Source organism: Cryptomeria japonica, chromosome 4 (assembly GCF_030272615.1).
Source record: "Cryptomeria japonica chromosome 4, Sugi_1.0, whole genome shotgun sequence".
NCBI classification, from domain to species: Eukaryota; Viridiplantae; Streptophyta; class Pinopsida; order Cupressales; family Cupressaceae; genus Cryptomeria; species Cryptomeria japonica.
Genome location: NC_081408.1, coordinates 253,396,425 through 253,418,382, shown reverse-complemented (window position 1 = coordinate 253,418,382; position 21,958 = coordinate 253,396,425). Strand labels below are relative to the sequence as shown.

The 21,958-nt window shown below is 38.0% G+C and overlaps 1 protein-coding gene across 2 annotated transcripts in view; it reads left to right on the top strand.

The window, feature by feature from the left end:
- LOC131065548 (vacuolar protein sorting-associated protein 35A) overlaps positions 1 to 21,958 on the top strand; it is a 105,108-nt gene that overhangs the window by 82,316 nt on the left and 834 nt on the right. The window contains exon 5 of one of the 2 annotated variants that reach the window (XM_058000086.2): positions 11,855 to 12,087. The exons of the other annotated variant lie outside the window; for it this stretch is intronic. Coding sequence (XP_057856069.1) covers positions 11,855 to 11,864 — 10 coding nt within the window. The 3' untranslated portion in view covers positions 11,865 to 12,087. Of the gene's footprint in view, positions 1 to 11,854; positions 12,088 to 21,958 lie in introns of those variants that run through there. 2 annotated transcript variants of the gene reach the window in all.

The window sequence follows — 21,958 nt, the reverse complement described above, 5'->3', positions numbered from 1 at the left end:
TATCCATCTTCATTCAAATCCAATCCAATCCAACCAATCTTGTTGTGAGTGGAGAGCAATCCACATCCCAATCAAGGAGCTAATCCAAACAAGTTAAGGAGGGGTTCATCCTTGGCTTCACCAATAGCTCAATCAGAAGAACAAGAGAGAACTCTGTCTTGCAAGGTATAAGAAACTTGTTTTATACTTTATTTAGTTTTTTATGTTTACTTGGGTTTAAACTAACCAGCTAACCTTGCATTGGTTTTCCCTTGCTTCACACTCTTTTCCATCTCGAAGAAGCAACAAAGAAATTTGGGCCTTTATAGAAACTTTGCTTCTTTCCTTGTCCATATTGTATCATTCTTGCATTCTAAGTTAACTCATAATAGTGAAATTGTAAGAATTATTGTTGCTTTATATTGAAAATTCCTTCCTAAAAAAGAGGGAAAGAATAACATCTATCTTGAAAAAAGAGGATAGGATGATGTACTTTCCAAGCTAGATTAGGAGTTGAAACTTGTGTCTTATTTTATAAAGGTAGAGTAGTAAATTACAAGGGGAACCTTCTCTTAAAAATTAGGAGAGATTTAATCTCATTTTGTTGTAGTGGAACCCACAATTTTCTAAACTCTGCTAGTTTGCAAAATTTTCAACTAACACATTGGAGCAATATTCACTGTCATTATTCATGCTCAAGTATCGTAGACCCTTCTCACCTATGTGGCCAAGTCTTTGGTGCCATAACATGATCTCCTTGTAGACAAGTTTGATTCACTAGAAAAAGAACCCTTGGGTACCCAAAAACCATGACCATCTACTGAAAAAGAAACCATCTCCTTTTCTAACGAAGTAGTCTTTGTCATAGTCTTATCAGAAGTGTTATTGCACTCAATTGTGCATCAAGTTAATACAATGTATCCAAGCTGCTTCCTCTTGCTATCACCATAGCACCTCTCACCATTTTCACATCTGCTTCAGAAAACTATACATGCACACTTGCATCTATTAGTTTTCTAAAAGAACAAATTTCTTGCTAGTCTTGGGATATGCAAGACACCATCAAATTGTCGAACTCTACCATTAAAACATTTCACAGGAATACTTCCACAACCAACAATATCAAGAAAAGAGTTATCACCCAAATACACCTTACCACCATCAAAAATTGTATACTTACTAAACCAATTTATGTTAGGAGTCATGTGAAAAGATGCAACTGAGTCTATCAACCATGCATTGTCACTTGCACGAGTGGCCAAGGTTGCAATAAAAGAATCCCCATCTTCCTTATTGATCTCAAAATCAGAATCTTGCTTCTTCTTTTTCTTCTTTTTCTTCTTTTTTTCTTTATAGTCCTTTCAGAAGTGTCCGGGTTTTCCACAGCTCCAACATATTGCCTTGGACTTACTGGGGGATTTTGATCTCCCCTTATTCTTGGACTTAGAATGACCATGTTGCTTTTTATTCTTGCCTCTTTCTTTTGATCTTCCTCGAACACTCAAAGCCTCTTTGGAATATAGAGAGACCTTCCTTCTCATCTCCTAAGAAAGTACAGAACCAACAACATCCTCCATCTTCAAGACAACTGCAGTGCTCCCTATGGCCATGACAAGGTTGTCCCATGAGTCTGGCAACGAACATAAAATGATTTGGCACCTTTCTTCTTCATCCATTGATACCCCTATTGAGGTCAACTGGGGCACCAACATATTAAAGCTTTCTAGATGCTTAGAAATTTGTCCACCTTCTTCCATTCTCAAGGAATACAACTTCCTCATGAAAATTTTATTCACAAGTGATTTTGCTTGGTATATCTCACTTAGCTTCTTTCAAAGCTTCTTCAAAGTAGATTCTTCATGGACATATTTTAGATTTGTGTCTGCAAGGCATAGTCTTATGAGACCTTTAGCTTTTCTATCCATTACATTATATCATGCAACTAAAGTTGGATCCGTGGACCCATGGTCATTTTCATCCACCGCATCTCATAGATCTCGATCAATCAACAAATCTTCCATCTTCAGCTTCCACATTTCAAAGTTTGTGCCAAAAAACTTCTCTACTTCAATCTTCCCTGAGACGCTTGCCATCTTTACTATCCTGCAATATAGAAAATGAAATAATCTACACAAGCTTCCACTCAAACCTTGATTAGCTCAAAAAACCCTGTACCCAACGGATGAAACGAAATCATGTTTTCAATAAATTCAAAAACCACATATGTGCTAAGGCTCGGAAAATTTGAGCCAAAACGCATAAGCGTTTTAAAAAAATAAAAAATGTGTACATGTTTTAAAAAAACAAACGTGTACACATTACGTTTAGTAAGAAAAACACATACACATTATATTTAGTAACAAAAACGTGTTATGTTTAGTAAGAAAAATGCACACGCGTTTTGCTTACATAAAGTTAGATTAGTAACATGGACTTATATGCAATTCATTTAACATTCCCTTAGTTTTTCAGCAGGATATATACATAAAATATAACATTTAAGTATAAGTTATATTTTATGTATATATTGTCAAGATGTTTGAGAGTGGTTTCAGATCTCTACGAGTCATAATGCAAATTCTAGATTTTAGGAGATCTTATAATTTTTTAGACTTTGTCAAATTTCAATAATTAGTGGGCTTATATCATCATTCACTTGCTATCTCTCTATCTCACGCTCTTTGTCTCCCCTAATCTCTAGACCTATCTATTTTCTTATCTCCTCCTCTCTTCACCTCTCTCTATATCACACTCTCCTCTCTTCCCAATCTCTAGATCTTATAATTTCTTAGACTCAATCAAATTTCAGTATTCTCTCTCTCTCTCTCTCTCTCTCTCTCTCTATATATATATATATATATATATATATATATATATATCTTCCTCCATCTCTAGACCTATCTCTCTTCCTATCACTCCCCCTCTCCCCTTCTCTCCCCCATCTCCTATCTTACTCTCTCATCTCCTCCAAGATTTAAACCCATCTCTCTCACCCTTCTTTATGTCTCCCCTCTGTTCTCTAAATACGTGACACACATTCTCTCTTCTCTATCTCACCTCTCTATCCCCCTCCCCAAATCTCTCTCTCTCTCTCTCTCTCTCTCTCTCTCTCTCTCTCTCTCCATACAGACACACACACACACACACACACACACACATATATATATATATGTATGTATGTATATATACATACATATACATATATACACACATATATATATGTGTGTGTGTGTGTGTCTGTGTGTGTGTATGTATGTATGTATATTCTCTTTGTCTCCCTACATATGCCCCCCCCCCCCCCCCCCTCTCTCTCTCTCTCTCTCTCTCTCTCTCTCTCTCCCCCATGATCTATCTTTACTTCCGTATCTCCCCTCTCCCTCTCTCCACATACCTTTATCTCCCTTCCTCCCTACCTCTATTCATCTTCATAAATCTCGCTCTCTACTTTTGTCTCTCTCGCTTCTTCCCTCTCTCCTTCCCTCTCTATTTATCTTTATCTCACACTCTTTATCTGCCCTCTCCTTCTCTCTACCCACCTCTCTCTCTCTCTCTCTCTCTCTCTCTCTCTCTCTCTCTCTCTCTCTCTCTCTCTCAAAATATCCCTATATCTCTCTCCTTCTCTGTGTATCTCTCTCTATCTATCTAGGTATTTAGATAAATAGTTTATGGGGGGGGCTGCAAAAAGGTAGGTAGACATAGATAAGTAGATAGAAACGAAAATAGAAGGAGGTTGATTTATGGGTAGGGAGGTAGAGAGATGTAGGTTGAGAAAAAGGTAATAGAGAGAGAGTGGGGAGAGTGAGATTGATAGAAGTGGTAAGGGAAGGTTTGAGATATAGAAGAAAAGATAGAAATAGAGGTCTTGTAGGGAGGGAGATATGTATAGAGAAATAGAGAGAAGAAGAGGGGGGAAATAGATAGAGAGAGGTGGACAGGGAAGGACAAAGATAGAGATAAGCGAGATATACAAAAGTGGAGGGGAAACTTGGAGTGAGGGAGATTAGAGGTATTCAAAGAGAGGTTAGGTATCTAGAGAGAGAGTATGGAGAGAGAGAGAGAGAGAGAGAGAGAGAGAGAGAGAGAGAGAGAGAGAGAGAGAGAGAATAGAATGGAGGGAAGGAGGTAGAGAGTTAGGGGAGATAAAAGTAGAGAGAGATGGAAAGAGAGGTAGGTAGAGAGAGGGAGATAGGAGATAAGAAGAGGGGAGATAGATATCCATTTAGAAAGAGAGGAGATAAATACATAAAGGGAGAGGGGAGATATAGAGTATAGATACATGGGTAAGATAGAGAGGTGGAGTAAAGAATACCTCTCCTTCCCCCCCTCCCTTTGAATACCTCTCCCTCACCTCCACTTTTTTATATCTCACCTATCTCTATCTCCTTCCCTCTCCACCTCTCTTATATATTTCCCCCCTCTCAACTTATCACTATCTCCCCTCTTCCTCTCTCTCTTCCTCTCTCTATGCATACATCCCTCCCTCCTTCCCTTCACCTATATACTTACCCATCTATCTATACTCTCTATCTCCCCTCTCTCTTTATGTATTTATCTCCTCTCTCTCTCTCTATCCATCTATCTTCCCTCCTACTCCCTTTATCTCCCCCCTCTCTCTCTCTACTTCTCTTTCCATCTCTCACTACTTTGATCTCTCTCTCTCTGTCTCTCTCTGTCTCTCTCTCTCTCTCTCTCTCTCTCTCTCTCTCTCTCTCTCTCTCTCTCTCTAACTACGTATCTCTATCTACTTGACCTCTCTTTGAATACCTCTCCTTTCCTCCCTCTCCTTCTCCCCCTCACTCCAGCTCTCCCCTCCACTTTTGTATATCTCACTTGTCTCTATCTCTCCCCTTCCCTCTCTATTACATTTTTCTCAACCTACATCTCTATCCCTCACTACCTATATTTTTACTTCTCTCTCTTTCTGTTTCTCTCTACTTATCCATGTCTACCTACCTTTTTGCACTCCCTTTGTACACTATTTATCTAAATACCTAGATAGATAGAGAGTGAGGTGCAAAGGGAAGGAGAGGTATTCAAAGAGAGGGAGGGTAGATAGAGACAATTAGTTAGAGAGAAAGAGAGAGAGAGAATAGTATGAAGGGAAGGAGGTAGAGATTAGGGGATTTAAAAGTAGAGAGGGATGAAAAGAGTCATAGGTAGAGAGAAGGAGAGGGGAGATAAATATTGTGAGATAAAGAAAAATAAAGAGGGAAGGAGGGAGGGAGGAAGCGAGAGAGACAAAAGTAGAAAGCAAGATTTATGAAGATAAATAGAGGTGGGGAGGAAGGGAGGTAGAGGTATTTGGAGAGAGGGAGAGGTATGTAGAGATGAAGAGGTAAAGAGGGAGAGGGGATGTGTGTGTGTGTGTGTGTGGAGAGAGAGAGAGAGAGAGAGAGAGAGAGAGAGAGAGAGAGAGAGAGAGGCAAGGTAAACAAAAGTGGAGGGGATATTTAGAGCAAGGGAGGGAAGGAGAGGTATTCGAAGAGAGGGAGGGTAGATAGAGACAATTAGTTAGAGAGAGAGTACAAAGAGGGAAGGAGGGAAGGAGGGAATGAGAGAGAGAGAGAGAGAATAGTATGAAGGGAAGGAGGTAGAGAGTTAGGGGAGTTAAAAGTAAAGAGGGATGAAAAGAGTCATAGGTAGAGAGAAGGAGAGGGGAGATAAATATTGTGAGATAAAGAAAAATAAAGAGGGAAAGAGGGAGGGAGGAGCGAGAGAGACAAAAGTAGAGAGCAAGATTTATGAAGATAAATAGAGGTGGGGAGGAAGGGAGGTAGAGGTATTTGGAGAGAGGGAGAGGTATGTAGAGAAGAAGAGGTAAAGAGGGAGAGGAGATGTGTGTGTGTGTGTGTGTAGAGAGAGAGAGAGAGAGAGAGAGAGAGAGAGAGAGAGAGGTGAGATACAGAGGACAAAATGTGTGTCACGTATTTAGAGAACAAAGGGGAGATATAAAGAAGGGTGAGAGAGATAGGTTTAAATCTTGAAGGAGAGGAGAGAGTGAGATAGAGAGATGGATGAGAGAAGGAGAGAGGGAGTTGTGATAGGAAGAGAGATAGGTCTAGAGATGGAGGAAGATAAAGTGAGTTAGAGAGAGAGAGAGAGAGAGAGAGATTTGGGGAGGGGGATAGAGAGGTGATTACTAAAATTTGATTCTTAGAAATTATAAGATCTAGAGCTTGGCGAGAGTGAGATAGAGAGAGGTGAAGGGAGGAAGAGAGAGATAGGAAAATAGATAGGTCTAGAGCTTAGGGGAGACAAAGAGCAAAAGAATGATGATATAAGCCCATTGATTGCTAAAATTTGAGTAAGCTTGAAAAATTATAAGATCTCATAAAATCTAGAATCTGTATTATGACTCCTAGAGATTTGAAACCACTCTCAAACATCCTTACAATATATACATAAAATATAACTTAAAGTATAAGTTATATTTTCTCTCTATCTTTTATCTTTCTTATATTTCAATGTTATATTTTATGTATATATCTTGTTGAAAAAACTAAGGGAATCCTAAATGAATTTCATATAAATCCATGTTAATAATCTAACTTTATGTAAGCAAAACGTGTACGTGTTTTTAATTTTTTAAAATACGTATGCGTTTTGCCTTGTACTTAGCCTTGGATAGAAAGGCTGAGGTTTGGGAGCCATATTTCTCTCCTTTTTATGTGTTTTCTTCTTCCAATTTGGTTTCTCAACTTTATCATCATCAGGTTTACACGTTATCAAGTGGGTATTTGTAAAATTTCCACCATAATTTCACCCATCTTTTGAGCTTTCTAACCATATAAATTTAATAAAATTTGAACAACATTAACATATTAATCTTGAATTTCTTTTACCAATGTCTCCAAAGTTTTCACAGTCAAGCATCTACCATTTTTTTTATAAGTTTTGAACTTGTTCAAATTTGAAAAAAATATATATATTATTGTTCTACACTTCATTCTTTAAACGTTGTTTTTTTTTAAGTTTGATTTTTTAATTATTTTGGTGCAAGTTATGTGATGCACATGAACATGTACTTGATTTCAAGATGCATCCACTTTGAAAAATCATTAAAAAAAAAAGAAAAACTATGTACATGATTTCAAGATGCATCAAAATACTATATGCAACTATAAATTTTTTGATGCGCACATTAGATACTATGTTATGTTTTGTTGAAAAAAATAAGAGCACTTTTATGCTCGAATGCAATCTTCTGTGTGGGCCTTACCCTCTTCGGGGGTGAGTGTTTATTTTGCTCTGCCTCCTGGGGGTTCCCTTACTGGTGTCAAGTTGAAGGATGCTCTTGTGGCTGCTCCTTGCAGGCCCAAGATCGATCATGTACTTGTTGCTAATATGAAGGATGGTGATCCGGTGCATCCGGCGCCCTCTGATATAGATTGGGCTACCCGTGGCTTGGGGCCTTTGGCTGTTACCATATGCAAACCCTTGGCTTTCAAGGTGTCTGTTGATACTGAATAGGAGATCATCCACAACTCCTCTGTGTTTGAATCTCATGGTCTGATTTGCAGGTTTTGGGGCTTTTGGCCAAGCCTTCCTCAGCTGCACACTTGGATTTCCCAAAGCTGGGAACCGATTTTAAAGGGTTTAGTTAACATTTTTCCTTCAGCCAAGGGTTTTTTCATTGCTAAATTTGAATATGCAGAGGATAGATCAAAAATTTTATGTACAAATCCTTTTAGCTGGGAGGACAAATTTGTTTTGATGGTTAAACTATGGTTCTTGGGTTTTAACCCATCTACTGATTCATTTAATGAGATTCCTATCTGGGTTAGGCTCCCTAACCTTCCCCTTCATCTATGGACGGACTCTCTGCTAGAGGAAGTGGGGGAGGCTTTAGGTGAATTCCTAATGATTGATAAGGACTCTTACCAAATTTATCATTCTACTTATGCTCGAATTTTGGTTAACATTGAAGTTTCAAAAGGGCTTCTAGCTAAGATAGAGATTGAATCATCCTTGGGATCTTGGGTCCAACCACTCGACTTTGAGGGTATCCCCTTTAGATGTCGAAAGTGCTTCCAGACTGGACATGTTGCTGCATAATGTGAAACAAATAAAAAGAAAAAAAGATCTGCTTCTTGGTGGAAAGGTGCCTCCTCGGAACACTATTTTGTTAAAAAGAAAAGCTTCTCCCAGGTGGTTGCGCAGGTTCCTCAAGCTGAGCCTCTGGTTGCTGCCTCTATTTCTGGTGTAGCTCTGCCTAAGGAGTGTGTGGATGCTTGCAGTGGCATCCCAAATGATCATTTGAAGAATGTTGGTTCTTCTTCTTTGGTGGATGACCTTCCCGCTTCCCAGATTGATGTTGGATCTTTGTCTGATTCTTCGATTTCTGTTGTCCCTGCCTCTCTGGATGCTAGCTCTATTCCTCTTGGTGATGGGAGGTCCTCTATTCTGGACCCATCCTCTTGGCAAAAGGTTGCTGCTAGGGTTGAGGAGGGATGGATTATTGTTAAAAGTAAAAAATCTAAATCGTCCCAATCCTCTTTTGATATGACCCTTCGATCCCATAAGGGTAGGTCAAATTCTTGATCCGTCCTGGTTGGGTTGGGGCTGCTAGTCTTTTGCAGCCCACTAGTTTTTGTTGGGGGTCCTTCTTGTGCTATACCCCATCTTTGGTTTGGTTGTGCTGAGTCTCATTTGTGTTTTGTTTCTTTGAGTGGACTTTCAAGTTTATCTTTCAGTTCCGGTTGCAGGTCCTTCCAAAACCTATCTTGTATAGGGTTTCGGGTCCCTTAAAACCTGTTTTTCCTTAATCAAAAACATTTGACCCACTTAATCTTATCCAATTTTAAAAAAACTTTAGTAGTTTGGAAACTAGATTCAGAGTACTACAATATTTTTTCTTTGGGTATCTTCAAATTTTGAGTGGACGAATCTCAAATTACTCCTTAAAATTCAAGTTGAGCTGATTTCAGAAAAAGAAAAAAAGGCGTCCATTTATACCCCCTTTTTGTTCACCATTTTGGTGCACTTATCATGCAAAAGTGTGGAAAAGTAAAAAGCAGCTCCTAGAGACTACCACTTTTTTCCATGTCGGATTTCTATAGCTTAGTCTTGGTGGATTATTGGTGTCCCTTAAAAGATTAATTTTATTACCAGTCATTTCAAGGGACATTGGGCCCACATAATCCTTGAGCAGTGGTAACAGTTGTATAGTCTTCTCTTATTACAAATGAGGTTTCTCTCCACATCTCATTCTATCCTTAAATTGAGTCAATTTGGAGATGTCTTTCTCCATCATTATCTGGATAAGCAAGTGTATCTCTCTCCTGTGTGTGTGTGTGTGTGTGTGTGTGTGTGTGTGTGTGTGTGTGTGTGTGTGTGTGTGTGTGTGAATGTTTCAGTGACTAAAAGTACAAGGGATCAACTCCGCCTAGCTCCGCAAGTTATTGATGAATTGTTCCATGTATTGTGTGGGCTAACAATGAATTTTTTTCTTTCTTTTGCTTTGATTGGTCACCAAACTTCTCTCTCTATCTATTTTGTGGCTCTTGTCACACTTGATTTATTGCTGAAATTGTCATCATTTTATGATTTAATGTTGAACTTGATAATTCCCCCACTTGGGTTTTCTCTTTCCAAATGTTTTTTACTATTGGCCCTGTTATGAATTGTGTTTTGTATCTATCATGTTTATTACGAACCACTTATAGTATGTGCAAGGGAGGACATTGCAAAGAGTGTACTATATGTGATTGTTGATTAGATAGAATTATGGTTAAATAGAAGGATTAAAAGATGTTTTCATGGTAAAATGTGAATGTAACTTTGTAAATTATATGACAATACTAAGTGGCATGTGACTGATCATGTGTAAATTGCATAATGTGTAATCAGTTAAATTATAATGAATTGCAGATTTCTTTTTCTCAATGGATGTTTTTGGTTGCCTTGAATAATTTTGTTTGTGTGGATGCTTATGTTAGATTTTAGACGAGGTTTTGCAATTTGGAGTTGCGGTTTGCATATGATTCTTCCTTGTTTTACAGTTGAGACCGTGTTGTGCCTAGTACTTGGTGCTCATGGTGTGGTTATGGAGGTGCTTCCTGTACCATTGATTTCATTGTTTAATGAAATGTGGGTACTCATTGTGCCAAGTTTAGATGTGAATTCCCTAACTACACGTAGGAGAGACATGTGTTGAGGAGTTGTGAATGGGAAGTGCCCTTAGTTAGTGTCTTTGGCACCTGATGGTTGTGTGTGTGTGTGTGTGTGTGTTGACATGTGTTGAGGAGTTGTTCTTAGTAGATTGTGTTGTTTGTAGCCCAAGGCTAGAGGAGGATGTAGTTTTGTTGAGTGGGTTTGGCTATCCTAATGATGGTTGCAATTGTGAGTGTGGGGCGGTGACTCTTGTGAAGGATACATTGCCACCTAGCTAGTCGTGAATCATGATTAAGGTGGGTTGAGTAACCCCTAATGCGACTATAGTTGAGCAATAGACAACGGGGAAAATATGTTTTCCCTTATGTCTTACATATAATGGTAGTTGTGAAGCCCTTCTTGTGGAGTTTTGGGGTTTGTTGAAAATCCATCATGTGGGTTCTCTTGGTCATGAGAAGTGATTTTCTAGTGTTCATGCCTTTGAGTACCCTTGTGTTGAAGATTTTTAGTCTCGTGGGATGATCTTCTTCCCTTATTTTGGGTGGTAATCCTAAAAGTTTCATGCCTTGGTCCAAGGAGAGACCGTGGAAGGCTCTGTTTTGTGCTTGGTTACCTTGTGATGGGGTAAATTACTCAAGGTTGTGTTGTTTCTGATAGAGTTGGTGGCTAGATGGAGTCCATAGCATCATGTTTTGGCTTGTTGTGGTATTTCATGTGTTGACACTCTTTGGATCATGCGGTAGGTCTAGTTCTCCATGGTCGTATGATTGGTGAGACAAACTTTTATGTTGTGACCTAGACTCATAGGTGATTCAAATGGTTATCCTTGTATGCTTGATATGCTCTTTGGGTTGTGCACTGTTGGTTCCTTGTTCTTGATTGTAGGCTTCTAGGAGTAAGCCTGGTCCTAGGGGGAGGATGTAATATCATCTTATCTACTTTCTACATTTCATACTTCTTTATGTGGATTAGGCTTTATGTTGTGGGTTGTATCTTTTGTAGTTTGGATGTCGATTATTTTGTGGTGCTTGATCTTGCTCTGAATTCTTTATTGTTGTATTGTATGTGATTTTGAGTGTTATCTTATGCTCTACTTTGTTATATGTCTCATGATCATTCTAGACCAATGATGTGTTGGCTTGTTGCATGGTTATTTGACTATTTTGATACATTGAGATCCATGTTTTCTTCCTTATTCTTGGTTGTGAGAAACATTGCATGTTTGATTTGGATACTAAGTTTATTGAGTGGTTACTATGGCATGGGCTAGACCTAATGTGTTTTGATGATAAAGATAGATCTGCTTTCTAATTTGGTATTACCATATGTGAGATTTGATTTGAGTAATGATTAGAATGAGAAAAGCGATGTTAATTGGATTAGTGGATTACAATTAATAAATCATATTTTATGTTGTTTTTATTTGATGAGATATCATGTTAATAACATTGTTATGATGTTGACCTTGTTTTGGGAATATAGTCATATGCTTAATGTTATAGAAGAATAATCTCGAGGCTGCTATTTAAATGTAGGTAAATAGATGAAATTATTATTAACAAGTTTAATTGGTAATTAGAAGTGAAAGGGATGATATAGTAACATTCGATTATATGAGAATGCGTATTATTTTAAAATCACCTTCAATGATTTGAGTAATTTGAGTATATATATGTATATGCATATGTATACATGTATATGTATATGTATATGTATATGTATATGTATGTATGTATGTATGTATGTATGTATGTATGTGTAGGTACACTTGATGCGTGAATGTCTCGGCAACTACAAGTACATTGCATCAACTCCACCTAGCTCCACAAGTTTGAGTGTGCTTGCATCTGTGACGATGGTTAACAAGAGATAGCGCACTAGCCAATTATCCCAAGCCAAAACCTATTGCCCCTTGATTAGGGCAATTCAGTTGATTTGATTATTGTAATTATTTTATTATTTTGAGTCCTGACTACCACAGTTGGTAGATTTTAAAAACTCGTTTGTCATGTTGAATCAACTCATGATGACTGCCTACGCATAATCAATCAATTTAGATATGTCCTCATCTTATGGCATGCATTAATAGTAATTAGATAATTATATGTAAAATATGTTCTTTATGCTTTGATTTAATGAGACTTAAATGATTATTTTGAGGGGGTCTTTAAGGAGTTTATTGGGTAATTTGATTTTAAATTATCTTTTATTATTATTATATTTTGACTCCTAAAAGTGAGTGTATATTTAGTTAATGAATTCATTTTTGAACACTTAGTATTTTTTCATGATTTCTCTCCCAAACCCTCCTCACGACCATATTGTGATTTGTGAGATAGGATAATAATATTGGAGGAGAGATTTTGTGGGTATGGAATGGATTGATTTGAAATGGTGAAGTCTTGATGTTGTTCAATTCATGTGAGCATTGGTGGAGTGTGGGATTTGTGATTTGGAATTGAGTGTCTCTTGAATTTGGAGGTAAATTCTTCCTCATTCCTCTTTATTTCTTCCATTGGATATTATATGGTTGTTTAGGATGCTTTATGAATTGAGTTGTGATCATGTTGTGGTGGTAATTTGATCCCCTAAGTATTTGATTTATGCATTTTGAGTGTCTTTTTGAATTTGATGAGGAAATGAGTTGTTTTTTAGGAAATTAATGCCCAATTGTTGTTAAGATCCTTGTTTGGATAATGTAATTGTGTTTTTGGATGTCTTGAGGGTTCTCTCAAATGGTTTCATCCTAGATTTATCCCTTTCATTTCTTGTGCTTGTAAATTTTGACGCTCTAACTGAGTCTTAGACCAAATTCTTGCTTCTAGTGTGGAATTATGCCTTTGAAACCCAGATTCACACATTTGCAGATTGAATTTCACATTGGCTGATAGAATTTGACATTTTCTGATAGAGTTTTGCATTTGTTGATAGAATTTCACATTTTCTATTTGAATTTCACATTTGCTTGTTAAATTTTGCATTTACTCCTAGAATTTTGCAATTGGTTGCTCTAAATTGATTTTTGGTTTTTGACCATTTTCGGGGGTTTGATGAATTGTTTTTATTTCTTGCTTTGGTGTATGGACCTAATGACTTGTGGTATGATGGATTTTGATGTTTAGGCATGCTTCCATGAGATGCCAAAGAGTATTTGCATGTATACTCTTGAATTGAGATTAATTTGAGGTTGTATTCTGGACTCAGAGACCTAGAGGTTGCTCCTTGAGTAATGAATTTGTTATGCATCGAGTATATGCCATCTTGTGGTGTTATTATGATTATTAACATGGGTATTTATGCCTAATTCTACTTCATGTATTCAAGAAACTGAGTGTATTTTATTGATGCTTGAAATGATGCATTCATGTTGGCATGTTGATTTGCAATGAGGTTGTTATTATTGTTTGATCCATGCCTTACTAGGTTGTAATGTCCCCACTTTGAAATAGAATTTAGTAATAAAAAAATAACAAAATTTAAATATAAAAAAATTAAATTAAAATATTAAAGAATATAATTAAATATAATTAATTAAAATTTAATTAAGTTAATGAATGGCCAAAAGACATGGAAGGAAACTTGTGACTCCCTCAACAATGAGATATAAATGGAAGAAGAGAACCTCATTTGAGAGGGGGATAATTTGGAAATAAAAAATACACATCTGATTTAAATAAGTGCATATTTGATTATGAAAGGTTATGTCCCTTTCAAAGGGCAGAAATAATGAAGAGTTGCACTCTTTCAAAAGGTGCTAATGGTGAAAGGGTGTGTCTCTTGCCAAAGGGCATGTATGATGAAGAGGTGTGACCTCTCCCTCACATTGAGAGATATAAAGGAAAGGAATCAAAGCATCCAATAACACCACCATGGATTGGATTAGATCATAATTGTTATTAAGTTACAGGCAGTAACATCCTTGTGCTTGGTGGTATGCATGGGGATGTGTTTAATAAGTATCCTTAATATATGAAACCCAATCATGTTCTTATGCAAAATTAAAAGTAATATTAATATGGACTGCAATATGTATGACAATCATACTTAATTTCATATATATTCATAATACATAAGAAATTAATATATGTATAGTCTAAATCATGTTATTACTGTCAGTATTTAAGAAGATGGGAATGTGATGTTCCAAAGAGGGGCGGTCTAAATCCAAGCAATAGGTTAAGTCCCAAGGTAGGGTGGGGATCAATGATCCATAAGCCTTGAGGATATAGACCCATGATAGGTAAGGGCTTGGATCTATAAACTTTGAGGGAACCTATTGTATTTGGTCTCTAAGCACTTTGATAGCATACATAGACCCTTCTCCCTTAAACTGTAGTAGTGGTAGGGTCTCATATCTATACTACGAACTATGAATAATGAAATTAACAACTAATGAGGAAAATAAATAAGAACTTATTAACAACTAATACATTGAAGAATATCAATGATTGGCTTCAAGATTAGTCTCTCAATCAATTTTACTATATTGAAATAGATTAATTATTTTAATCAAGTAGCTACTTACACAATTGATAGCATCTGCTGGAGAGAAAATCATCACGCAGATGCAGTGGCAAGTTCAGCTTCTCTTGTAGGCTCCAATTTTGGCCAGGATGAGTACCGCTTTGTGGTGAAAGTCCTTTGCTCCCCAACTGTTTTAGAAAACGCATATCAAGACAATCACATATGTGCTCATCTCTACTCAAGAGAATGGTTTGCACATATATTCGATTATATAAAGATTGGAAGCTTTCCCAAAGTCACTAGCTAGTAAAAGTTCGCGTGTGTAAATTCAAAAATTAGCTACCTGTTATATCCTCTTATCTGACATATTATATAGGAGATCATATAATGCTCTTCTTTTGCGATGTTTAACGAAAGTTGAGATCCCTGTGGCCCTTCAATAAGCCCACTTGGGTTCTGGAGGTGGTCATTTTGGTGGTAAATCTTTGGTGTACAAACTTATTCATATGGGGTACTATTGGCAAACAATGGAGCAAGACTCCTTCACTTTTGTTAAGAAATGCCCTCAATGTCAACAACACAGTAACTTGATTTGAGCCCTCGCATAGGAGCTCCATAGTCAAGTCTCTATGTGGTCTTTTCAGACCTAGGGACTAGATATTATCCGTAAAATATCTCATATGTTGTCTAAAGGTCATATCTTCATTATTACCGACACAGATTACTTCACGAAGTGGGTCGAAGCAGTACCACTGCATTCGACTACCAGATTTGTGGTTTTATCATGGATAACATCATTTTTCTATTCGGTATACCTACTACCCTCATTTTCGATAACGGTACACCATTTAAGAATAAGGAGGTCAAGTGTTTCCTCGAGAAATTCCACATTCAGCATCGCTTTTCAACTCCTTACTATCCATAGTCCAATGGTCAAGCGAAAGCATCTAACAAAACCATCGAGCAGATCTTACGCAAGACTATCACTAAGCATGATGGATTTGACATCGTCATGCCTCTTGAATTGGAGATCCCCTCTTTACATATCTCCTTAAAAGGGGTTATTGACGATGATTCTTATCGCACTCTTCGTCTGAATTAGTCGGAGTTGTTAGATGAGCGTCATTTGAATGCCCTTTAACATCTCCAAGCTTATCACAAATCTCAATCTCGTCAGTATAACCAAAGTGTGCTTCCCAGAACATTCCAAATAGGTGACCTGGTCCTTTATGAGAACCAGAGAAATGTCAATTTGCCACCCGACCAATGTGGAAAGTTTAGTCTGAATTGGTTAGGTCCTTACATCATCAGTTTTGTCTATGGTTTTGGTGCCTATGGTTTATCTTCCATGGATGGTACTCCTCTCAAAGGGCCTATCAATGTTGCACACCTGCATCGATACTATGCTTAAAAGAATATGTAATATGTGTCCCTGCACATGATGTCTAGTTCCCTACGGTGGTCACGTCTTGACACATATCCTTTATCAACACAAACCTCCATTATTGTGTTATAAAGTGACTATGCATAGCCATATCCATGTGTGTGTGTGTGTGTGTGTCCATATGCTCTATTCTAAAACTCATAGATCATCATAGTATTTCACCATGCATGTATGAACATAACAACATGTAAATAAAGTCATGATAGCCATCTAATCTACATCATACATCACATAAACATGTAATACAAATGAAAACATCCATCCATAATAACACAAGAGAACATATCAAAATATCGAACCATATCATATATATGTATAATGTATCATGTACATGTATCACATCACTACAAAAACATGTGATGTTGTTGTATATGTGTAACATAAATCTGTGTACATCTCAAAAATAATGCTCTTCATCATCCATCTAAATAAAAAATATGTCATCTCGTTGGTGCTAACGATTCTTGGCCTAGCACTAGTGGACCTCGAGCTAGGGGACATGTCCCTAAGCTAGTTGGCACCGATGGATCCTAGTGTCTCCTCAGAGGTTGTCGGACTAAGGTAGATTGCGATCTCGCGGCTATAGTGCTCTGTGAGCACAGACCCCTCAACTCCCCTCGTATCTCTACAATAGTCTTCCATTGCGTCATCAACTCCTCCCACAAGCAGATCTCTCACTGGCTTGCGGCATCCAGGTCTGTCATCAGCTAACGCACTCAGGGGTGGTCTAGATGACCCGCGATACCCTGTTGAGCGACATCCAACTGTTGCTGAAGGTCATCGACCTATCTCTGCAGAGTGTCACGTGCCCTTTCAGCACTCTCAGCTCGTGTCACTGCCTAGTCTCTCTCTCTCAAGACAGCTCGTACCTCTTGCAAGGCCTGATCCCACTGTCCCATCACAGTGGCCAGTTGTGTTGCTCCCTACACCAACTCCACTCAAGCTTCCTCATAAATTGTCTTGAGTCGTGCTATAGGCTCGAATAGACGTGTGTGTCGTCCTGCCAACTAGATGGGTTGATAAGCATCCAGTACAAGACCCCAAGGTTGTACATCCAAGATGATCTCTATGAGTGACTAATAAATAAAATTCAACCACTCTGCCACACCCTCTACAAATAAAAAAAGATTCTGCATCAATACCTCTTCATATCAAAAATATCTATCTATAAATGTGTATCAAAAGAAATGAAAGTACATAAACAGAAAATAGCATATGCATACCAGGATCACCTGCCTGCCAGTTTGGATCTCGCAGAGGAACCCTACTATTGGACCCCTTTGTGCCAATTGTGGCAGCTGCTAATGGTACCGCCTATGCTACTGGGAGTGCTTTCCCAACTGGTCTATTTGGACTCGGGCTCCTCGTCTACTACCGCAAGCTCGGTCTATTGTCCTCCACCTCCGACGATCCCTCAAACTCCTCCTCTCCCAGCTCCCCCACATCTCCTCTTGTTGTGTCTGGTGGGAAGATCGATGTCGGGGCAACTCTCTCCCACCACTCCGTGAAGTCAGCAATGACTCCGACATCATCTATATCCCATTGTGGATCAATGTTGTCATTGTCACTATCCTCGAAGTTGTCATGCACGTCCCCGATGGTGGGATGAGGCAGGTCCTGGGGTCTCGGAGCGCTCCTGGCTGATTGTGCATGGGTAGAAGCGATGGGTGGCACTATCTGTACTTGCCCAAACTGCCTCATGCATCTATTGCAGTATTAGAGTATGACCACATAGTCCTGTCGCCTGAGTAAGAATCGGTCTCTTTGCATCTGTGGTAGCTGTAGTCGATCTATGACCCAGACCCCCATCTCCCGGTATAGCTGTCAAACAACGTCACTGATCCCAAGCTGGTCAAATGAGATGTGCCAGAAGGTCAGGTCTCCCATGAGCCACGCTATGTGTCGTAGAGGATAGGCATGTGCCCACAGCATGTCCAAGGGCATCAGCATCAGAAATCCTACAGGTTGGGTGCACGTGATGTGCTCGAAGGCTCGTACCTATAGTAGGGTGCACGCAATCAGACTATGATATTCATGGTGCATGTACCATGAAAGCTCATAGTATAAATGAGCCAACATGTTGCGGCCCCACACGTATACAGTCTAGCTCTCCTCCATCTCTCTAATAAGCGGCACAAACTCTACTGTCGACTCTGATCCTTGGCCATCTGTCAAGACTCGTAGTGCTACAATCACTATTGTGATGCGTCAGACAAGGGGAATGATGACTCAACCCTGCCCTAGTGCTCATAGATACACTTGCCCTATGTTGTCTACCCGCCGACCTAAGGCCCACTCTTGTTGGGTGATGAGCTCTCACTGTGACAAGATCATCGTGGTGACTTGCTCCCCTCTAATGGGAAGCCGCATAATTCGATAGACATCTACTAATGTCACGGTCATCTCCCCCGTGGGTAGGTGAAATAACATGGTATCAACATCCCAGCGCTCCATCAGTGCCCACAACATGGGGGCATGGAACTGGAACTCAGGGAGCATATATGTCCACCATAAGCCGACCCTGTGTAGTAGTCACCGCTTGGCCTGTGTGAGATCCTCTAATCTGTCTTGAAGCATCTGCAACAAATACCCCATAGTGTGCTCCCGCATCTCGAGCAATCTCTGCATATGCGAACAATAGAAAAATATTCCATCAGTTTCCTTTCTCATAATTTTTGGTGGACGCTAGCGCATCTAGAAGATGACATCACATCTTCTGGATGGCAATGTTCAGAAGGGACGACAACGCATCCTCCAGACGCCAGCACTCATCTAGGACAAATGTGCGTTGGTAGGACGATAGCGCGTCCTCTGGATTCTTGCGCTACAGTCCTCCAAAAAATCCTAAAAACATGTATAAAATGACAAAAAATGAGTATGACTTGAAGCGTACCTGGTCAGGTTCTTCGCCCTGCTCAACTGTAATGCGAATCTCCTTGATCATACTCACCCTAAGCTCTCGTCTACAAAGCATTTTCGCTCTGGCTCTATACAATACTGAGCTAGAATGCCTGTAGTGAATAGTAAAAATTACCCTTTCATGGGCCCACTTTTGAGTATATAGGCTAAATTTTCGTCCAAAATGGCTTCTGCCTTCTTTGCGACAATTCTGGCTCATTTTCCTTCCTATTCTCCCCCACTTTGCTGGAGGCAAAACATGAGGGGGCATATACTCGCCTACATCTGATTTTTCACTTCTTTCTATACTAACGCTCCTTAATCATTCTTCTCACCTGAGTAGCTTCCTTTGTTTTTCGTGCTAACACATTTGTTTGTTTTGCAACACGTTCTTTGTCTTTTCAAATGATACATTTTCTTTGAAGAAACTTGGGGGCATCCTTCGTGATCGCAGACCTCACCTCTGTGACTCCCACAGCGTCTCCAAAGTTCATTTATTACCCTGGCCGCATTTATTGCGCATCGTGATCTTGGCAAATATGTCTTCTAAACTACTTTAGTGGGACTGATCCCTGAGGCTGATCAGTCCACTAAAGTGGGGGCAAAATGTAGTGTCCTAAATTGTACCCAGTGCATTTATGACACTTGTGCATGATGCCTAAGGCACTTATGACGACCCTATGATCAAAATTGTAACATTTTATCATCATAGGGCCTTCATTCCAAGGATCATTATGTTGGAATCCTAAAATTTTCAAATTTTAGAGTTCCAAGTTCACACTTGAAAGCAATTTTCTCCATTCGAGTGTGTGTATTACCTAAGATCAACTCTCAGGAACCTATGATGTGAGGTATGTATGTGCTTCCTAAATTTGGATCTCTCCAGGTGCGCCCTCTCAAACCCTAATTCTTTCATTCGAAAGTAAGATGTCCTTGCATTTATGTTTACATGCAAGTATTATTATGTGAAATTTTAGTATTATATTATTATTTTATATATCTTGTAAAATAAATCCAAATGCAATTTACTATGTGCAATGTTAATTTTTTCTCAAAATCATGTTATCTAGACATTGAGTGGTTTTCTCCTACAGGGACATTACATTGATTAAATTTCATCACTGTATTTTTATTTTTTTTAAATCAGTCTTAATTATATTAATTGGAGAGTGTTTAAGTTTAAAAATATTATTTTTTATCCTCCAATTAATATTATAGCATTTAAATTATTTGTGTTATGAAACTATATGATGTTTTAAAAACTAACACAAACTTTGAGCTCATGTAGTTTGCAGGAAATAAAAGATTTTGTGTTTGATCAAATAAAATGATCAAACACTATGTAGTCAGTTGAAGGAAATAAAGAGTTTATTTTCAAAAGCAATATATAAATACTCTAATTTCCATATATATTTAAATCATTTAAATAAATGATTTAAGGGCACGCACTTTGAATCTTTTAAATAAAAGATTTAAAGTATTTTAAGGGAGGTAAAAGGTTTTTTATCTCATAAGGTAAAGTAATTATGATTTTTTCTCCAAAGGCATTATTATAGGGACTTCTTGATCTTGAAATTTTATTTATTTTAGGTGATTTCCATTTTATAGATCATTCTTGAAAATCTCCTAAATATTAGGAGAATTTTGTGAGGGTTTTATTGCAATAAAAATAGCTTTGCCCTAAAGGTTGAGTTTTGGTAAAATGCATTTCTTAGGGTAAATTATTTTTATTAATGGTTTTATGATTCTAGAAAAATAAGTAAGTCATTGGGGATCGACATAACATAAATTGCACTAACCGGATAGAGTAAGCTACCCCAATGAAAGATTTGGAGGTAATATTATTATTTTCATTTTGCCATGAGGTGAGTGTATTTTAAATTTATTAAGGGTGAAAATGATTTTGTTTTTCCAAAAGCATTATTAAATATCATTTTTTACTCTTGAAAATTTTTAAAGTACATATTCTTAAATGTTATTTACTAAATTTTGAAAAGGATTTCTTAAAGTGATTTTTATTATTAAAGTTTATTTAAAAAAGAAAAATCACTTCATTATTAAAATAAAATGTTTGGGAATATTTCACATTATATTTTTGCCCTAAATTTAAAAGTGTTATATTATAAAGAAATGATACATATATCTCTTTTAAGGCAGATTTATTGTTTTTAAATGTTTTCCTTAGGGATTACATTATTAAAGATTCTATTTTTAATATATCCCTAATGTAAATATTTTTATTTATCAATAAACTAACTTTGCCATTTTTTGTGTAGGATGTTTTTGATTAAAAAATCAGCATTAACTAGGGCGTTGATCCTTAACAATCCCTCTACAATTAGTGTTAATTATTGCTAATTGTTTTTTGAAAAAAAGCAGCGTTAAGAAGGGCGCTGACCCGTTACAAAGCCAAAGGCTATCAAATTAAAAGACCAAGCCGGGGTGCAAACCCCAACAAGACAAAGTCGGACTGGCCAAACTAATCAGTCAAACCATCGACAACCCAACCCAAATCAAGAGGAGGGAGAAAACCCCGAATCTTGAGAAAGGAGGGCTTGGGAAAGGTGGTTAGATTTTCCTTTCCGTCTACGACAAACAGTCGTCCAGGCAAAACTATCAATAGGAACTTTCGAAGAAGAAACAAGCGGGGAAGATCCTGCAGAGTCACTGCCAGATTGTTGTTGCAGAGCGGCAACAGGTTGTTGCAGTGGAGCAACAGCAAGCGAAGAATCACCAGGAGCAGAGTGAAAGTGAGAAGTAGGAGCAATAGGAGGAGGATCCAAGGGGGCGAAAGGGACCGCAACAACAGTAACATCAACCAGGGCTTCATCAGCAGTAAGGGGCACATTAAGGAGCAGGATGTTACACATGGGAAAAATTAAATTTCTAGGCACATTAAGGAGCAGAGAGTATTCCTTATCCAAGAATAATATTTTAATATTCTATTTTGAGATGTAATGTCCATTATTATTTGAGGCGTTTTGAAAGTAAATTTATTATATTTCGATGATTTGTATTCTTTACTTTTCCTTTTGAGAAATTTCAAATACATATATTTTG